At 45.4% G+C, this 16,671-nt stretch overlaps 1 protein-coding gene across 1 annotated transcript in view; it reads left to right on the top strand.

Moving 5' to 3' along the window:
- The first annotated feature begins 2,637 nt into the window (after nt 1–2,637).
- The window catches only part of LOC115140604 (uncharacterized), an 82,510-nt gene continuing 68,476 nt past the window's right edge, over nt 2,638–16,671 (top strand). Inside the window, exons 1-8 of the mRNA XM_065021814.1 lie at nt 2,638–3,102; nt 4,402–4,443; nt 7,841–7,975; nt 8,209–8,282; nt 10,263–10,335; nt 10,626–10,715; nt 10,939–10,994; nt 11,238–11,358. Of these exons, the coding sequence (XP_064877886.1) occupies nt 2,752–3,102; nt 4,402–4,443; nt 7,841–7,975; nt 8,209–8,282; nt 10,263–10,335; nt 10,626–10,715; nt 10,939–10,994; nt 11,238–11,358 (942 nt within the window). The 5' untranslated portion in view covers nt 2,638–2,751. The remainder of the gene's footprint in view (nt 3,103–4,401; nt 4,444–7,840; nt 7,976–8,208; nt 8,283–10,262; nt 10,336–10,625; nt 10,716–10,938; nt 10,995–11,237; nt 11,359–16,671) is intronic.

Below are 16,671 nucleotides of genomic sequence, written 5' to 3' on the forward strand. Positions count from 1 at the left end.
ATCAGAAATATAATATATTGGCCTAGGCCTATGTTTTTTGGGGGATCCTTGAGTTAATTTCCCCAGTTGTGCTTGTCAGTCTCCCGAACCAAAAGAACATGACTGGGGGCGGATTTTTTTTAATAGACATTTGTACAGATTAAAACAATTCCTAATAATGCTTTTCTCAGCACTTCTTCACACTGTAACAGTTCACTTAATTAGTTGCGCAACTCTTTAGATCAGCGATTCTAAACTGGTGGTTCACAACCCAAAGAGGTTTTGAATGGGCCGCTGGTGTCTGAGTAAACAAATATAGGTATACAGTGCATTTGGAATGTATTCAGACCCTTTTACTTTGTCCATATTTTGTTACGTCACAACCCTATTCTAAAATATATCAAATAAAATGTTTTCCTCAATCTACACACAATGCCCCATAATGACAAAGCATAAACAGGTTTTTAGAAATGTTTGCTAATTTATTACAAATAAAACCAAATAAGTACAGTGGGGCAAAAAAGTATTTAGTCAGCCACCAATTGTGCAAGTTCTCCCACTTAAAAATATGAGAGAGGCCTGTAATTTTCATCATTTTACATTTACATTTAAGTCATTTAGCAGACGCTCTTATCCAGAGCGACTTACAAATTGTTTGCCAATCATAGGTACACTTCAACTATGACAGACAAAATGAGGGGAAAAAATCCAAATTATGGTGGAAAATAAGCATTTGGTCAAGAACAAAAGTTTCTCAATACTTTGTTATATACCCTTTGTTGGCAATGACAGAGGTCAAACGTTTTCTGTAAGTCTTCACAAGGTTTTCACACACTGTTGCTGGTATTTTGACCCATTCCTCCATGCAGATCTCCTCTAGAGCAGTGATGTTTTGGGGCTGTTGCTGGGCAACACGGACTTTCAACTCGCTCCAAAGATTTTCTATGGGGTTGAGATCTGGAGACTGGCTAGGCCACTCCAGGACCTTGAAATGCTTCTTACGAAGCCACTCCTTCGTTGCCCGGGCAGTGTGTTTGGGATCATTGTCATGCTGAAAGACCCAGCCACGTTTCATTTGAGTCCCTGGCGGCATACTGTGTTACTGATGGTAGGCTTTGTTACTTTGGTCCCAGCTCTCTGCAGGTCATTCACTAGGTCCCCCCGTGTGGTTCTGGGATTTTTGCTCACCGTTCTTGTGATCATTTTGACCCCACGGGGTGAAATCTTGCGTGGAGCCCCAGATCGAGGGAGATTATCACTGGTATTGTATGTCTTCCATTTCCTAATAATTGCTCCCACAGTTGATTTCTTCAAACCAAGCTGCTTACCTATTGCAGATTCAGTCTTCCCAGCCTGGTGCAGGTCTACAATTTTGTTTCCGGTGTCCTTTGACAGCTCTTTGGTCTTGGCCATAGTGGAGTTTGGAGTGTGACTGTTTGAGGTTGTGGACAGGTGTCTTTTATACTGATAACAAGTTCAAACAGGTGCCATTAATACAGGTAACGAGTGGAGGACAGAGGAGCCTCTTAAAGAAGAAGTTACAGGTCTGTGAGAGCCGGAAATCTTGCTTGTTTGTAGGTGACCAAATACTTATTTTCCACCATAATTTGCAAATAAATTCATAACAAATCCTACAATGTGATTTTCTGATTTTTTCCCCCTCATTTTGTCTGTCATAGATGAAGTGTACCTATGATGAAAATTACAGGCCTCTCATCTTTTTAAGTGGGAGAACTTGCACAATTGGTGGCTGACTAAATACTTGTTTGCCCCACTGTACATAAGTATTCGGACCTTTTGCTATGAGACTTGAAATTGAGCTCCGGTGCATCCTGTTTCCATTGACCATCCTTGAGATGTTTTACAACCTGTGGTAGATTCTATTGATTGGACATGATTTGGAAAGGCACATACCTGTCTATATAAGGTCCCACAGTTGACAGTGCATGTCAGAGCAAAAACCAAGCCATGAGGTTGAAGGAATTGTACATAGAGCGCCGAGACAAGATTGTGTCGAGATGTAAATCGGAAGAAAGGTACCAAAACTTTGAATGTCCCCAAGAACACAGAATGAATTGTTTGCCAACTACTATCTCCACATTAACCCACGTGTCAAACTCATTCCACGGAGGGCTGAGTGTCTGTGGGTTTTTGCTCTTGTACTTGATTGTGGAATTAAAGTCACTAATTAGTAAAGAACTCCCCACATGTAGGTATTTATTGAAAGCAGAAACCAAAAAACAGCAGTTTGACACCCCTGCCCTAAACCTAAACCCTTTAACTCCTAACCTTACCCTAACCCTTAGCCTAGCCACCTAGCTAACGTTTTCAACAACACAGTTTGTGAATTCATAACATATTGCACGAATTGTTAAGCAATTTGTAACATATAATACGAATTACATTTGTAACATATCATTCAAAATGATTGATAGACATCCACACATTAATACATACCATACGAAATGAAATTTAGCATTGTAAATGGAGTGTGAGTCATTTGCGTACAGAATAATACGACATGCTTTGAGACCAGGTTGCAAAGAAGGCAGGCAGACGCGCATTCACGAATGAGTACCCTTATTTCGACTGCGGCATTTCTCTTCATGGACTGGGCGTGTTTCGGTTCTGCTAACGGTATTGGCTAGATTCTAGAACAGTTGTACATACAGAGTTGTACAATAGATAGTCTCTGTTGGAAAGGAAGTAATGAAGAACTTGCACTAGCTAGACTACTTTTTCTGTGAGAATCTTGATATTAAAAAAATCACGATGCAAAATCCGGACTCGGGACAGGGAGAATCCACCAAGAATGCATCTGGGTCGGTCCATTCCGATAATAATGCACCGAATAGCGGAGAAATGAAGTCACCGGGTTTTGACGCTGTATCGGTTCTTTGGACATTTGGCAAGTGCCTAGGTGCCTTGCTGCCTGTGTACCTTGCAGGATACTACCGAGTTAGCGCCAGTTTTTTGGTTTTCGGGTTTATGGTCTACACGGGATGGAGGCACTCGCGCGAGGCAAAAGAAGCTCGTCTGCGGTCCGCCATTCACCACTATGACAACGAGAAACAATATATTTCCATGAAAATGTTCAGAAGTAAAAAGGATCTCCCTGCTTGGGTAAGACAATGTGTGATAACGGTCTGTCACTCACTTCAATAAGTTAACTTGGTTCACCAAGTGTTTCTGGATTTAAAGCCCCCTATCAGATGCCACAACACGACGTCCTCGATTCTATCCGGTTAGGCTAGTATGGTCCTAACCAGCCAGTCTTCCAAAATCTTCACACACAATGCCACAATAGGCTATGCACATGCATGGTTACAGAAAATAGCCTATCGCTGGACCAAAGAGATCCTCTAAAATGTATCCTAAACCATAGTTTGATATTTATTTTACCGTTATTTTACCAGGTAAATTGACTGAGAACACATTCTCATTTACAGCAACAACCTGGGGAATAGTTACAGGGGAGAGGAGGGGGATGAATGAGCCAATTGTAAACTGGGGAGGATTAGGGGACCGTGATGGTATGAGGGACAGTTTGCGTGCCATCCGTAAGACGGATGTAAATGATATAAAATATATAAATGATAACTGCGCTAATAGGATATAAAATCATTTGGAACATGGGTAGAACAATATTATTATACAGTTACTACATGTACATGACAAAATCTCTGGCTCAAACTGCAATTCATATTTGTGGGGCTGGTATACTGTATCCAAGCTACAGTAGCCTAGGCCATCATCCCCCATGCAGCTGAGCTGAGTGGATAATTGATCTTTCTTCCCAAAAGGACCCAGTAAAGTAATGCTCTGACGCTTGCAGACCATATTGATGCCGAGGTATAGATTAGAAAGGCCATTTGAGATGCATTGATTGAGGTGTGGTCTTTTAATGCGCTCTCTCTTTTTCTCTCTCACTCTCTCTCGCTATGTATAATTCCACCACTTCCTCAGCTGCTTCTATATTAGGCCATTCTCGATATATCTTCTCTTGGGACTAAGGAGCGAGTGAGTCAGAGAGAATGCCTCTATTTCCAAATAACAGATAAGAGGAAGAAACGAGATATCCCAACTACTGGTCACAACATAACCTTTGGCAGAGAGTCTAGTCTGCTATGGGTGAAGAATGGTGTTTGAATGATTTACACTATAAGATAGTTTTGTTTAGTGACAAAATAAGCCATTGAGATGGTGGTGTACTTCTTTCTCACCCCCACTTCCTGCCCTTTGGATGTTGACAGTTCCTTTTTCACTGTAGCACAATTTACAACACACAACATCAGACAAACACACTGGGAAAAGCTAGTCAGATCAGATTACACTTTATAGTGCATATGCAAATGACTAGACAACTGCTGAATTCCTAAATCTGTTCTATATGTGAATGATTTATATTCTAATTCCTTACAGGTCAACTTCCCAGATGTGGAGAAGGTGGAGTGGCTCAATAAGGTACTACTTTATCACGCCCTACTGTACTTTCCGTCTGGCTCCCTCTGCTCACAGATGGCTGCCCTTTAGAGAGGATAAAGAGAAACCCTATGCATACTTCTCCCATTAAACACACAGTAAACACACATGCCTATCTCTGTCTCTGTGAGCCAGGTGCTGTGTTGATAGATGGTTGGTGGGGCATGGTAGCTGTCTGAGAGACTAGCGCTGCTGCTGTTACACTACCATGTTACAACATGGACACCCACTCCAGTAGCCTCGCCACTGTGTCTAGGCAGCCGCAGCAATCTATCCTCTCCTGCAGCAGAGAGCAGGCCCAGAGCCAGGCTACTCTGTTAACCTTTCCACATTAGTGCTGGTTGACTCACAGGAAGGGGGGGGCAGCCAAACCCCTAAAATCCAATCATATGGCAATATTTGTCCTCTCTTCCAGCCCTGAAAGGCTGTGTTGCTAAGAATAGACCTCCTCAGCCAAGACTGAAATGATTGTGTTCGCTACATTGGGAACACGAGGTCCGAGCGCCACTATCTTTTGGACAAAGCAGAGATTTGAGTCGGGTTTGCTACAGGGACATCAGCAGACTCTACTGGTCTCTAGACACCAGAAACCCTTGCTGTTAGTGTTGTTGATGACTCATTATTTAGATTTACATATGCAGCCATCACCTTTGTGTTGAGATGTCTTGTGACATGCAATTGGAAAGGGAAAGGGGGATACCTAGTCAGTTGTATAACTGAATGCCTTCAACTGAAATGGGTCTTCCGCATTTAACCCAACCCCTCTGAATCAATTGAGACGTCTCAAGACGTCTTGAGACACTTTTGTTCTCAAGACATGTCTTAAGACACATTTTGAAGACGTTTTGAGACAGCCTGTCAATCAAGACACTGAATTATGTCTTGAGACATTTTATGGCTGGGAAAAATAGTTTAACAGTTATCCAACTCGGAATTCCAAGTCAGAAACTCTGGCATCTTTCTCGAGATCCGACTTTGACGCTGATGTCATGGTTTGACCCCCTCCCCCCTCCCCTATTTCCCAGTTGTCTTGAAAGCACCATGACCAGCATATGCAGGTACCATCAATCCAGTCAAATAAAAAAGCAAACTATTTGTAACTATTTGACAGCTGTGGCATATCAAGAAGCTGATTAAACAGCATGATCATTACACAGGTGCACCTTGTGCTGGGGACAATGAAAGGCCACTCTAAAATGTGAAGTTTCGTCACACAACACAATACCACAGATGTTTCAAGTTTTGAGGGAGCGTGCAATTGGCATGCTGACTGCAGGAATGTCCACCACAGCTGTTGCCAGATAATTAAAAGTTCATTTCTCCACCATAAGCCTTCCCCAACGTCGCTTTAGAGAATTTGGCAGTACATTCAACTAGCCTCATACCTTTGGCAGCGATTACAGCCTTGAGTCTTCTTGGGTATGACGCTACAAACTTGGCACACCTGTATTTGGGGAGTTTCTCTCAAGCTCTGTCAGGTTAGATGGGGAGCGTCACTACACAGCTATTTTCAGGTCTCTCCAGAGATGTTAGATTGGGTTCAAGTGCGGGCTCTGGCTGGGCAACTCAAGGACATTCAGAGACTTGTCCCGAAGACACTCCTGTGTTGTCTTGGCTGTGCACAAGGTGCACCTGTGTAATGATCATGCTGTTTAATCAGCTTCTTGATATGCCACAGCTGTCAAGTGGGTGTATTATCTTGGCAAAGGAGAAATGCTTACTAACAGGATTGTAAACAAATTTGTGCACAACATTTTAGAGAAAAAAGCTTTTTGTGCACTTGGAAAATTGCTGGTATCTTTTATTTCAGCTCATGAAACATGGGACCAACACTTTAAACGTTGAGTTTATATTTTTGGCAAGTATATATTGCAAAACTCAAGCTTCAGTAATGAAATAGATCAGTTGGTGTAGCATTTGCGAGGCACAGTTGGGCATAAATTCAAATAATTTACAAATAGTTTGCTTTTTTATTTGACTGGATTGATGCTACCTACATATGCTGGTCATGGTACTTTCAAGACAACTGGGAAATAGGGGGGGGGGGGGGGGGGGGGTCAATCCATGACGTCAGTGTCAAAGTAGGATCTCTAGAAAGATGCCAGAGTTTCTGACTTGGAATTCCGAGTTGGATAACTGTTAAACTATCTTTCCCAGCCGGATCTCGTTTTTTTCAGAGTTACCAGTTGTCTTCAACGCACTGAAGTTTGTTCAACATTTTGAAATGAGTTTGAAATGTTCAATATTCCAACATAAAATGTCTCAAGACATATAACTATTTTCCATTACTGTCTTGAGAGATGTCTTGAAGACACAGATAAAATGTCTCAAGACATAATTCAGTGTCTTGAGAGACCGGCTGTATCTCAAGACATCTTCAAAATGTGTCAGGTGGGTGGATTATCTTGGCAAAGGAGAAATGCTTACTAACAGGAATGTAAACAAATTTGTGCACAACATTTTAGAGAGAAAAGCTTTTTGTGCACATGGAAAATTGCTGGTATCTTTTATTTCAGCTAATGAAACATGGAACCAACACTTTAAATGTTGAGTTTATATTTTTGTTCAGTGTATATACTCACTGTCCACCAGGGAAGGAGTCTTGTGCTGCTTTTATACAAACATGAAACCCCCCCTAGAATCTTACTGTCACGCCCTGACCTTAGATATCTCTGTTTTTCTATATATTTTGGTTAGGTCAGGGTGGGTACTCTAGTTTTTGTATGTCTAGGGTTTTTGTATGTCTATGTTGGCCTGATATGGTTCCCAATCAGAGACAGCTGTTTATCGTTGTCTCTGATTGGGGATCATATTTAGGTAGCCATTTTCCTCATTTGTGTTGTGGGTTCTTGACTATGTTTAGTTGCCTGTCTGCACGAAGTTGTATAGCTTCACGTTTCATTTGTTGGTTTTGTTAAGGGTTTTCATTCATTAAAAGAGAATATACGCATACCACGCTGTGCCTTGGTTTCACTCATACGACGATCGTGACACTTACAGAGATCTAATGGGTTTCTATAGGAACCATATTATAAACAGTGGAGGCGGATCAAAAACATCTACAGCTATGGGTGGCCCAGAATCCTGAATATGTGTATCTATGCCTGTGCCATCATGGAAAAGACAGATGTCTGCATTGCGGGCTGAAACATGCATGTTGCCCTAGTTCTTATTTTCAGATTGTGTACGAGTATCCCTTTGCGATAGTTGTGCTTGTTCTTAAAATGTTAACTCCCAAGTAGCAGGTGGTAGAACAAGTCTGTGTTTCCCTCAGAATGTTGTAATAACCTGATTTAGTATTGCTGAAAAGCAATTGCTTGGTGTGCATTACACAAACTATGACCATCATCCCTGCTCCTCTCCCTGTCCCCCACCTCAGATTCTGCAGCAGGTGTGGCCGTTTGTGGGTCAGTATCTGGAAAAGTTGCTGGTGGAGACCATCGCTCAAACCATCCGTTCCTCCAGCACTCACCTCCAGACCCTCACCTTCACCAAGGTGGACTTTGGGGACAAGGTAACTTCTAAGATAAATTTCACCATTAAACACACTGCTTACAGGTCTCATCATACGGATACACTGTGACACTGTTTAAACACAGCACAAGATTTTATTTCACTCTCACTGAAGTGAACTTCAGACATATTGGTCAATGACCTTTTATAATTTTAAAATTATAATTTGACAACGACTGTTATATTTAGTGTATATTATGTTCTGTATGTAACTATGCTGTGTGTGTGTTGTAGGCCATGAAGGTTGTGGGTGTGAAAGCACACACAGAGAATGAGAGGGGACAAGTTCTGCTGGACGTGTACATCAGGTGACCTTCAACCCTTCCATGTTTGACTTTCCTCCAGGTGTCACGTTCGTCGTATTGATGAGACCAAGGCGCAGCGTGATATGAATACATACTTATTTTTATAAAGAAAGAACACTAAACAAAATAACAAAACGAACGTAACGCTATATAAACCGAGTGCTGACAGACAACCCCACAGACAATAACCCACAAAACCAAAATGGAAAATGACAACCTAAATAGGATCCCCAATCAGAGACAACAATAAACAGCTGCCTCTGATTGGGAACCAATTCAGGTCACTATAGACCTACATTTACCTAGACATACCAAAACCCCATAGATATACAAAAACTCTAGACAAGACAAAAACACACATACCACCCTCGACACACCCTGAAATTAAAATTAAGAACACAAAGATAACTAAGGTCAGGGCGTGACAGAACCCCCCAAAGGTGCGGACTCCCGGCCGCAAACCTAAACCTATATGGGAGAGTCTGGGTGGGCGTCTAACCTTGGTGGCGGCTCTGGTTCTGGACGCCGCCCCCCCTTCTTTACACTGAGTCTGCTCTTGTAGCACTGACCCGTGGATCATCGTCGGAGGCTCTGGACTGCGGATCCTCGCCGTAGGCCCCGGGCTGGGGACCCTCGCTGCGTGGATCATCGCCGGAGACCCCGGACTGGGGACCGTCGCCGGACGCTCTGGACTGCCGAGGTGCACTGTAGGCCTGGTGCCGGCACTGGTGGTACCGGGCTGGGGACACGCACCTCAGTGCGAGGAGCAGGAACAGGGCGTACTGGACTGCCGAGGCGCACTGTAGGCCTGGTGCGTGGTGCCAGCACTGGTGGTACCGGGCTGGTGACACGCACCTCAGGGCGAGTGCGGGGAGGAGGAACAGGGCGTACTGGACCCTGGAGGCGCACTGGAGGAAGAGTGCGAGGAGTAGGAACAGGACACACCGGGTTGTGAAGGTACACTGGAGACCTAGTGTGTATAGCCGGCATCAATTGTTCTGGAACTTTAACACGTTTCAGGATGAGTACGAGGAACTGACACAGGTGGCATCGGACAGCTAACACGCTCGTCAGGGCGAATGCCGTGCATACTATGCCAATCCAACAGCTCTCTCTCTTCACTCTCCTCCAATTTCATCAACAACTCCTCGAATGTCTCAATCTCCCCTCCGTTCACGCTCCTACGAACTGTCCAATAACTCCTCGACAATCTGACTCACCCCTCAACTTCGCAGACTGCTCCATGTGCTCCCCCAAAAAAATTATTGGGGTTTCTGTGGCCTACCTCCCCGACGTCGTTGCTGTCCTCTCTTACTTCGCCGTTCCTCCAGCACAGTTTCCACCTGCCTCCATGGTAGGCGATCCTCTCCTGCCACGTCCAGGATCCTTTACCGTCCAGTATTTCGTCCCAGGTCCATTTTTCCACAAAGCGCTGTTCCTCCCTTTCACGCTGCTTGGTCCTGGTTTGGTGGGTTATTCTGTCACGTTCGTCGTATTGATGAGACCAAGGCGCAGCGTGATATGAATACATACTTCTTTTAATAAAGAAATAACACTAAACAAACCATATGAACATGCCGCTATATAAACCGAGTGCTGATAGGCAACTACACATAGACAATAACCCACAAAACCAAAATGGAATGCAACCTAAATAGAATCCCCAATCAGAGACAACGATAAACAGCTGCCTCTGATTGGGAACCAATTCAGGCCACCATAGACCTACATTTACCTAGACATACCAAAACCCCATAGATATACAAAAACCCTAGACAAGAGAAAACACACATACCACCCTCATCACACCCTGACCTAACCAAAATAATAAAGAAAACAAAGATAACTAAGGTCAGGGCGTGACACCAGGCCTCAAAAGCACCATTCACTCTCTCTTCAAAATAAGATCTACTGGGTATTGAAGATCATATCCGTTATACAAGGACCCATTATTGATTAGTATCCTTCTCTTTTACCATGCAGCTATGTTGGAAACGTTGAGATTAATGTGGAGGTGAAGAGGTATTTCTGCAAAGCAGGAGTCAAGGGAATACAGGTATGTTTTATCTTCTCTAGTCTATGATATGGCTGTGGGAGATTATCGAAAATAGGGAGAGAAAGAATGAATTGACAAAGAAAATAAGAAAGGGAGAGGCATGAAGGGATGTTATTACCACTCTACAGTAAGGTACCCGTAAGACTATAATTAACAGGGTTTTAGTCATTTACAAATGCCATCTTTTTTTATTATATATAAACAAATAATTCAGTCTATAAAGTACATATAAACCCTTTATTGTTGCCATTCATTTTATATTAATGTATCCATATTCCTGCCTCTTTCAGCTGCATGGGATGATGAGGGTGATTCTAGAGCCTCTGATTGGAGATGTCCCCATCGTGGGCGCGGTCACCATGTTCTTCATCCGCAGGCCGGTGGGTACCTGGGACTGTCCCTCTCTTTCCTCCACACCTACCATAAGTCTGTCCATCTCTCCCTTCCTATCCCCTTCCCCCCCAACACCACTATCGTCCACTTCCGGCTACATGTCCATTCCTCCATTTGTTTACGTACTTCCCTTTCTCTTTGAATTGAAAGTCCTGAACCCCAACATTTGCTCCTCTGTTTTTCCCTCATCCCTTCACCCCTGTCCTGCAGAAACTGGACATCAACTGGACTGGATTGACCAATTTACTGGACATCCCTGGCCTGAAGTGAGTGAGGTTGACTCTGTCTGTTGTTAGTGTTCTGTAATTGGAGTCACTATGTAATGTGATGATAATTCACTTCATATAACACATAACACAAAACTATACTTCACTACATCACATGATACCATCAACACTGTGCTATGATGTGATATGCCACCTGACCAGGCTGTATAATGCTGTACTACTGTATTTACTGTATGTGTACTGTATATATGAAGTCGTGTGCTCCCTCGCTGTGTTTCTCAGCATCATGTCTGACACTATGATAATGGACGCCATCGCCTCCTTCCTGGTTCTGCCCAACCGCCTGACTGTTCCCCTGGTAGCAGACCTGCACGTTGCCCAGCTACGCTCTCCTCTGCCCAGGGTGAGACCACACACTCCACAAACACTCTCCAGCCTGACTGTTCCCCTGGTAGCAGACCTGCACGTTGCCCAGCTACGCTCTCCTCTGCCAGGGTGAGACCACACACTCCACAAACACTCTCCAGCCTGACTGTTCCCCTGGTAGCAGACCTGCACGTTGCCCAGCTACGCTCTCCTCTGCGAGGGTGAGACCACACACTCCACAAACACTCTCCAGCCTGACTGTTCCCCTGGTAGCAGACTTGCACGTTGCCCAGCTACGCTCTCCTCTGCCCAGGGTGAGACCACACACTCCACAAACACTCTCCAGCCTGACTGTTCCCCTGGTAGCAGACCTGCACGTTGCCCAGCTACGCTCTCCTCTGCCCAGGGTGAGACCACACACTCCACAAACACTCTCCAGCCTGACTGTTCCCCTGGTAGCAGACCTGCACGTTGCCCAGCTACGCTCTCCTCTGCCCAGGGTGAGACCACACACTCCACAAACACTCTCCAGCCTGACTGTTCCCCTGGTAGCAGACCTGCACGTTGCCCAGCTACGCTCTCCTCTGCCCAGGGTGAGACCACACACTCCACAAACACTCTCCAGACTGACTGTTCCCCTGGTAGCAGACCTGCACGTTGCCCAGCTACGCTCTCCTCTGCCCAGGGTGAGACCACACACTCCACAAACACTCTCCAGCCTGACTGTTCCCCTGGTAGCAGACCTGCACGTTGCCCAGCTACGCTCTCCTCTGCCCAGGGTGAGACCACACACTCCACAAACACTCTCCAGCCTGACTGTTCCCCTGGTAGCAGACCTGCACGTTGCCCAGCTACGCTCTCCTCTGCCCAGGGTGAGACCACACACTCCACAAACACTCTCCAGCCTGACTGTTCCCCTGGTAGCAGACCTGCACGTTGCCCAGCTACGCTCTCCTCTGCCCAGGGTGAGACCACACACTCCACAAACACTCTCCAGCCTGACTGTTCCCCTGGTAGCAGACCTGCACGTTGCCCAGCTACGCTCTCCTCTGCCCAGGGTGAGACCACACACTCCACAAACACTCTCCAGCCTGACTGTTCCCCTGGTAGCAGACCTGCACGTTGCCCAGCTACGCTCTCCTCTGCCCAGGGTGAGACCACACACTCCACAAACACTCTCCAGCCTGACTGTTCCCCTGGTAGCAGACCTGCACGTTGCCCAGCTACGCTCTCCTCTGCGCAGGGTGAGACCACAAACTCCACAAACACTCTCCAGCCTGACTGTTCCCCTGGTAGTAGACCTGCACGTTGCCCAGCTACGCTCTCCTCTGCCCAGGGTGAGACCACACACTCCACAAACACTCTCCAGAAACTTGTTACGAATGACGGAGTCATCCATGATTCACCAAACTATATTTTCAAAAAGGAAGAAAAATACTTTAAGCATATGTTTTAATTAATTTCAGTGTCCTCCATTTCCACTAATTGAAGTTAATTGTACGTTCTTTTTTATTTAATAGTGTAAAATTAACAGTTTTACAGAAAGACTAATGTATAAGGACACAGGGCAAGACCCAGATGCAGACACGGGAAGCAGATGGTTCGAGTCCCTGATATTTATTAGTATCCATGGGGCAGGCAAGAGAATGGTTGTGGACAGGCAAAAGATCATAACAAGGTCAGAGTCCAGGAGGTACAGAGTGGCAGGCAGCCTCGAGGTCAGGCAGGCAGGTTCAAAGTCAAGGCAGGCTTGGGTCAAAACTGGGAGGACTAGCAAAAAACAGAGAAAAGGACAAAACAGGCGCACAGAGTAACACGCTGGTTGACTTGACAAAACAAGACGAACCGGCACAGACAGACAGAAAACTCGGGTATAAATACCCAGGGGATAATGGAGAAGATGTGTGACACCTGCAGGGGGTGGCGACGAGCACAAGGACAGGTGAAACAGATCAAGGTGTGACATAATGTGAAGGCCAAATTACAGAGGAACTTTTTGATGCAATTAATGCCTTAAACACCAGGGCTGGATGGCATACCAGTTGAGGTATATCAGACCTTTTTTGATATACTCAGAGGTCCGTTATTAGCATGTTTTAAACACTCTTATAAAAATGTTTGATCGTCAGATGCTCAACAAGAAGGTCTGATTTCACTATTATTGAAACAGGACCCAGGTGGAAAATATAAAGATCCAGTCCACCTAAGAAACTGGAGTCCCCTTACACTTCAGTGTTGTGCTGAAAACATTCTAGCAAAATGCAAAGCGCATTGAATAAAAAAGGTATTTTTCAGATATTATTCATCCTAATCAGACAGTTTTTTTTACTCGGACACTACATTGGAGATAATGTAAGACAAGTACTGGAAACAATAGAACACTATGAAAAATCGAGGAAATCGGGCCTGGTTATTCATAGCTGATTTTTAAAAAGCTTTTAATAAAGTACGAATAGAATGTATATATAAATGTCTCACTTATACAGTGGTATAGTAAACCCAGGTGTAAAATAGTAAATAATGGCTACTCAGAAAGTATTAAACTGTCAAGAGAAGTAAAGCAAGGTTGTTCACTATCAGCATATCCTCCGACTTCTGGCGCCGACAGAGAAGGCTGCCTCGCTTCGCGTTCCTAGGAAACTATGCAGTATTTTGGTTTTTTTATGTGTTATTTCTTACAATGTTACCCCAGAAAATCTTAGGTTTTATTACACACAGTCGGGAAGAACTATTGGATATAAGAGCAACGTCAACTCACCAACATTACGACCAGGAATACGACTTTCCCGAAGCGGATCCTCTGTTTGGTCCACAACCCAGGACAATGGATCGGATCCGAGCCAGCGACCCAAGACAACGGCGCCGTAGAAGGGGCAGACGGAGCGGTCTTCTGGTCAGGATCCGTAGACAGGCGCATGCCACACCGCTCCCGAGCATACTACTCTCCAATGTCCAGTCTCTTGACAACAAGGTAGACAAAATCCGAACAAGGGTAGCATTCCAGAGAGACATCATAGACTGTAACGTTCTTTGTTTCAACGAAACATGGCTCACTTGAGACACGCTATTTGAGTCGGTACAGCCACCTGGTTTCTTCACGCATCGCGCCGACAGAAACAAGCATCTCTCTGGTAAGAAGAAGGGCGGGGGTGTATGCCTAATGATTAACGAGACGTGGTGTGATCATAGCAACATACAGGAACTCAAGTCCTTTTGTTCACCTGACTTAGAATTCCTCACAATCAAATGCCGACCGCATTATCTACAAAGAGAATTCTCTTCGATCATAATCACAGTCGTGTATATTCCCCCCAACCAGACACATCGGCGGCCCTGAAAGAACTTCATTCGACTCTATGTAAACTGAAACCACATATCCTGAGGCTGCATTTATTGTAGCTGGGGATTTTAACAAGGCTAATCTGAAAACAAGGCTCCCCAAATTCTATCAGCATAGCGATTGTGCTACCAGAGCTGGCAAAACCCTAGATCACTGTTATTCTAATTCCGCGACGCATATAAGGCTCTCCCCCGCCCTCCCTTCAGAAAAGCTGACCACGACTCAATTTTGTTGCTCCCAGCCTATAGACAGAAACTAAAACAGGAAGCACCCGCGCTCTGGTCTGTTCAACGCTGGTCCGACCAATCGGATTCCACGCTTCAAGATTGCTTCGATCACGTGGACTGGGATATGTTCCGCATTGCGGCGAACAACAACATTGACGAATACGCTGATTCGGTGAGCGAGTTTATTAGCAAGTGCATCGGTGATGTTGTACTCACAGCGTCTATTAAAACATTCCCCAACCAGAAACCGTGGATTGATGGCAGCATTCGCGCAAAACTGAAAGTGCGAAACACTGCTTTTAATCAGGGCAAGGTGACAGGAAACATGACCGAATACAAACAGTGTAGCTATTCCCTCCGCAAGGCAATCAAACAAGCTAAGCGTCAGTATAGAGACAAAGTGGAGTCGCAATTCAACGGCTCAGACACGTGAGATGTGGCAGGGTCTACAATCAATCACGGACTACAAAAGAAAAAACAGCCCCGTCGTGGACCACGATGCCTTGCCCCCAGACAGACTAAACAACTTCTTTGCTCGCTTTGAGGACAATACAGTGCCACTGACACGGCCCGCTACCAAAACCTGCAGGCTCTCCTTCACTGTAGCCAACGTGAGTAAAACATTTAAACGTGTTAACCCTCGCAAGGCTGCAGGCCCAGACGGCATCCCCGGCCGCGTTCTCAGAGCATGCGCAGACCAGCTGGCTGGTGTGTTTACGGACATATTCAATCCCAGTCTGATGTTCCCACATGCTTCAAGAGGGCCACCATTGTTCCTGTTACCAAGAAAGCTAAGGTAACTGAGCTAAATGACTACCGCCCTGTAGCACTCACTTCCGTCATCATGAAGTGCTTTGAGAGACTAGTCAAGGACCATATCACCTCCACCCTACCTGAAACCCTAGACCCACTCCAATTTGCTTACCGCCCCAATAGGTCCACAGACGACGCAATCGCCATCACACTGCACACTGCCCTAACCCATCTGGACAAGAGGAATACCTATGTAAGAATGCTATTCATCGATTACAGCTCAGCATTTAACACCATAGTACCCTCCAAACTCGTCATTAAGCTCGAGACCCTGGGTCTCGACCCCACCCTGTGCAACTGGGTCCTGGACTTCCTGACGGGCCGGCCCCAGGTGGTGAGGGCAGGTAACAACATTTCCACCCCGCTGATCCTCAACACTGGGTCCCCAGAAGGGTGCGTTCTCAGCCCTCTCCTGTACTCACTGTTCACCCATGACTGCATGGCCATGCACGTCTCCAACTCTATCATCAAGTTTGCAGACGACACTACAGTGGTAGGCTTGATTACCAACAACGACGAGACAGCCTACAGGGAGGAGGTGAGGGCCCTCTGACTGTTGTGTCAGGAAAATAACCTCACACTCAATGTAAACAAAAGGAAGGAGATGATCGTGGACTTCAGGAAACAGCAGAGGGAGCAGCCCCCTATCTACATTGACGGGACAGTAGTGGAGAGGGTGGAAAGTTTTAAGTTCCTCGGTGTACACATCACGGACAAACTGAAATGGTCCACCCACACAGAGAGCGTGGTGAAGAAGGCGCAGCAGCGCCTCTTCATCCTCAGGAGGCTGAAGAAATTTGGCTTGTCACCAAAAACACTCACAAACTTTTACAGATGCACAATCGAGAGCATCTTGTCGGGCTGTATTACCGCCTGGTACGGCAACTGCTCCGCCCACAACCGTAAGGCTCTCCAGAGGGTAGTGAGGTATGCACAACGCATCACCGAGTGCAAACTACCTGCCCTCCAG

This window comes from Oncorhynchus nerka, linkage group LG2 (assembly GCF_034236695.1).
Source record: "Oncorhynchus nerka isolate Pitt River linkage group LG2, Oner_Uvic_2.0, whole genome shotgun sequence".
NCBI classification, from domain to species: domain Eukaryota; kingdom Metazoa; phylum Chordata; class Actinopteri; order Salmoniformes; family Salmonidae; genus Oncorhynchus; species Oncorhynchus nerka.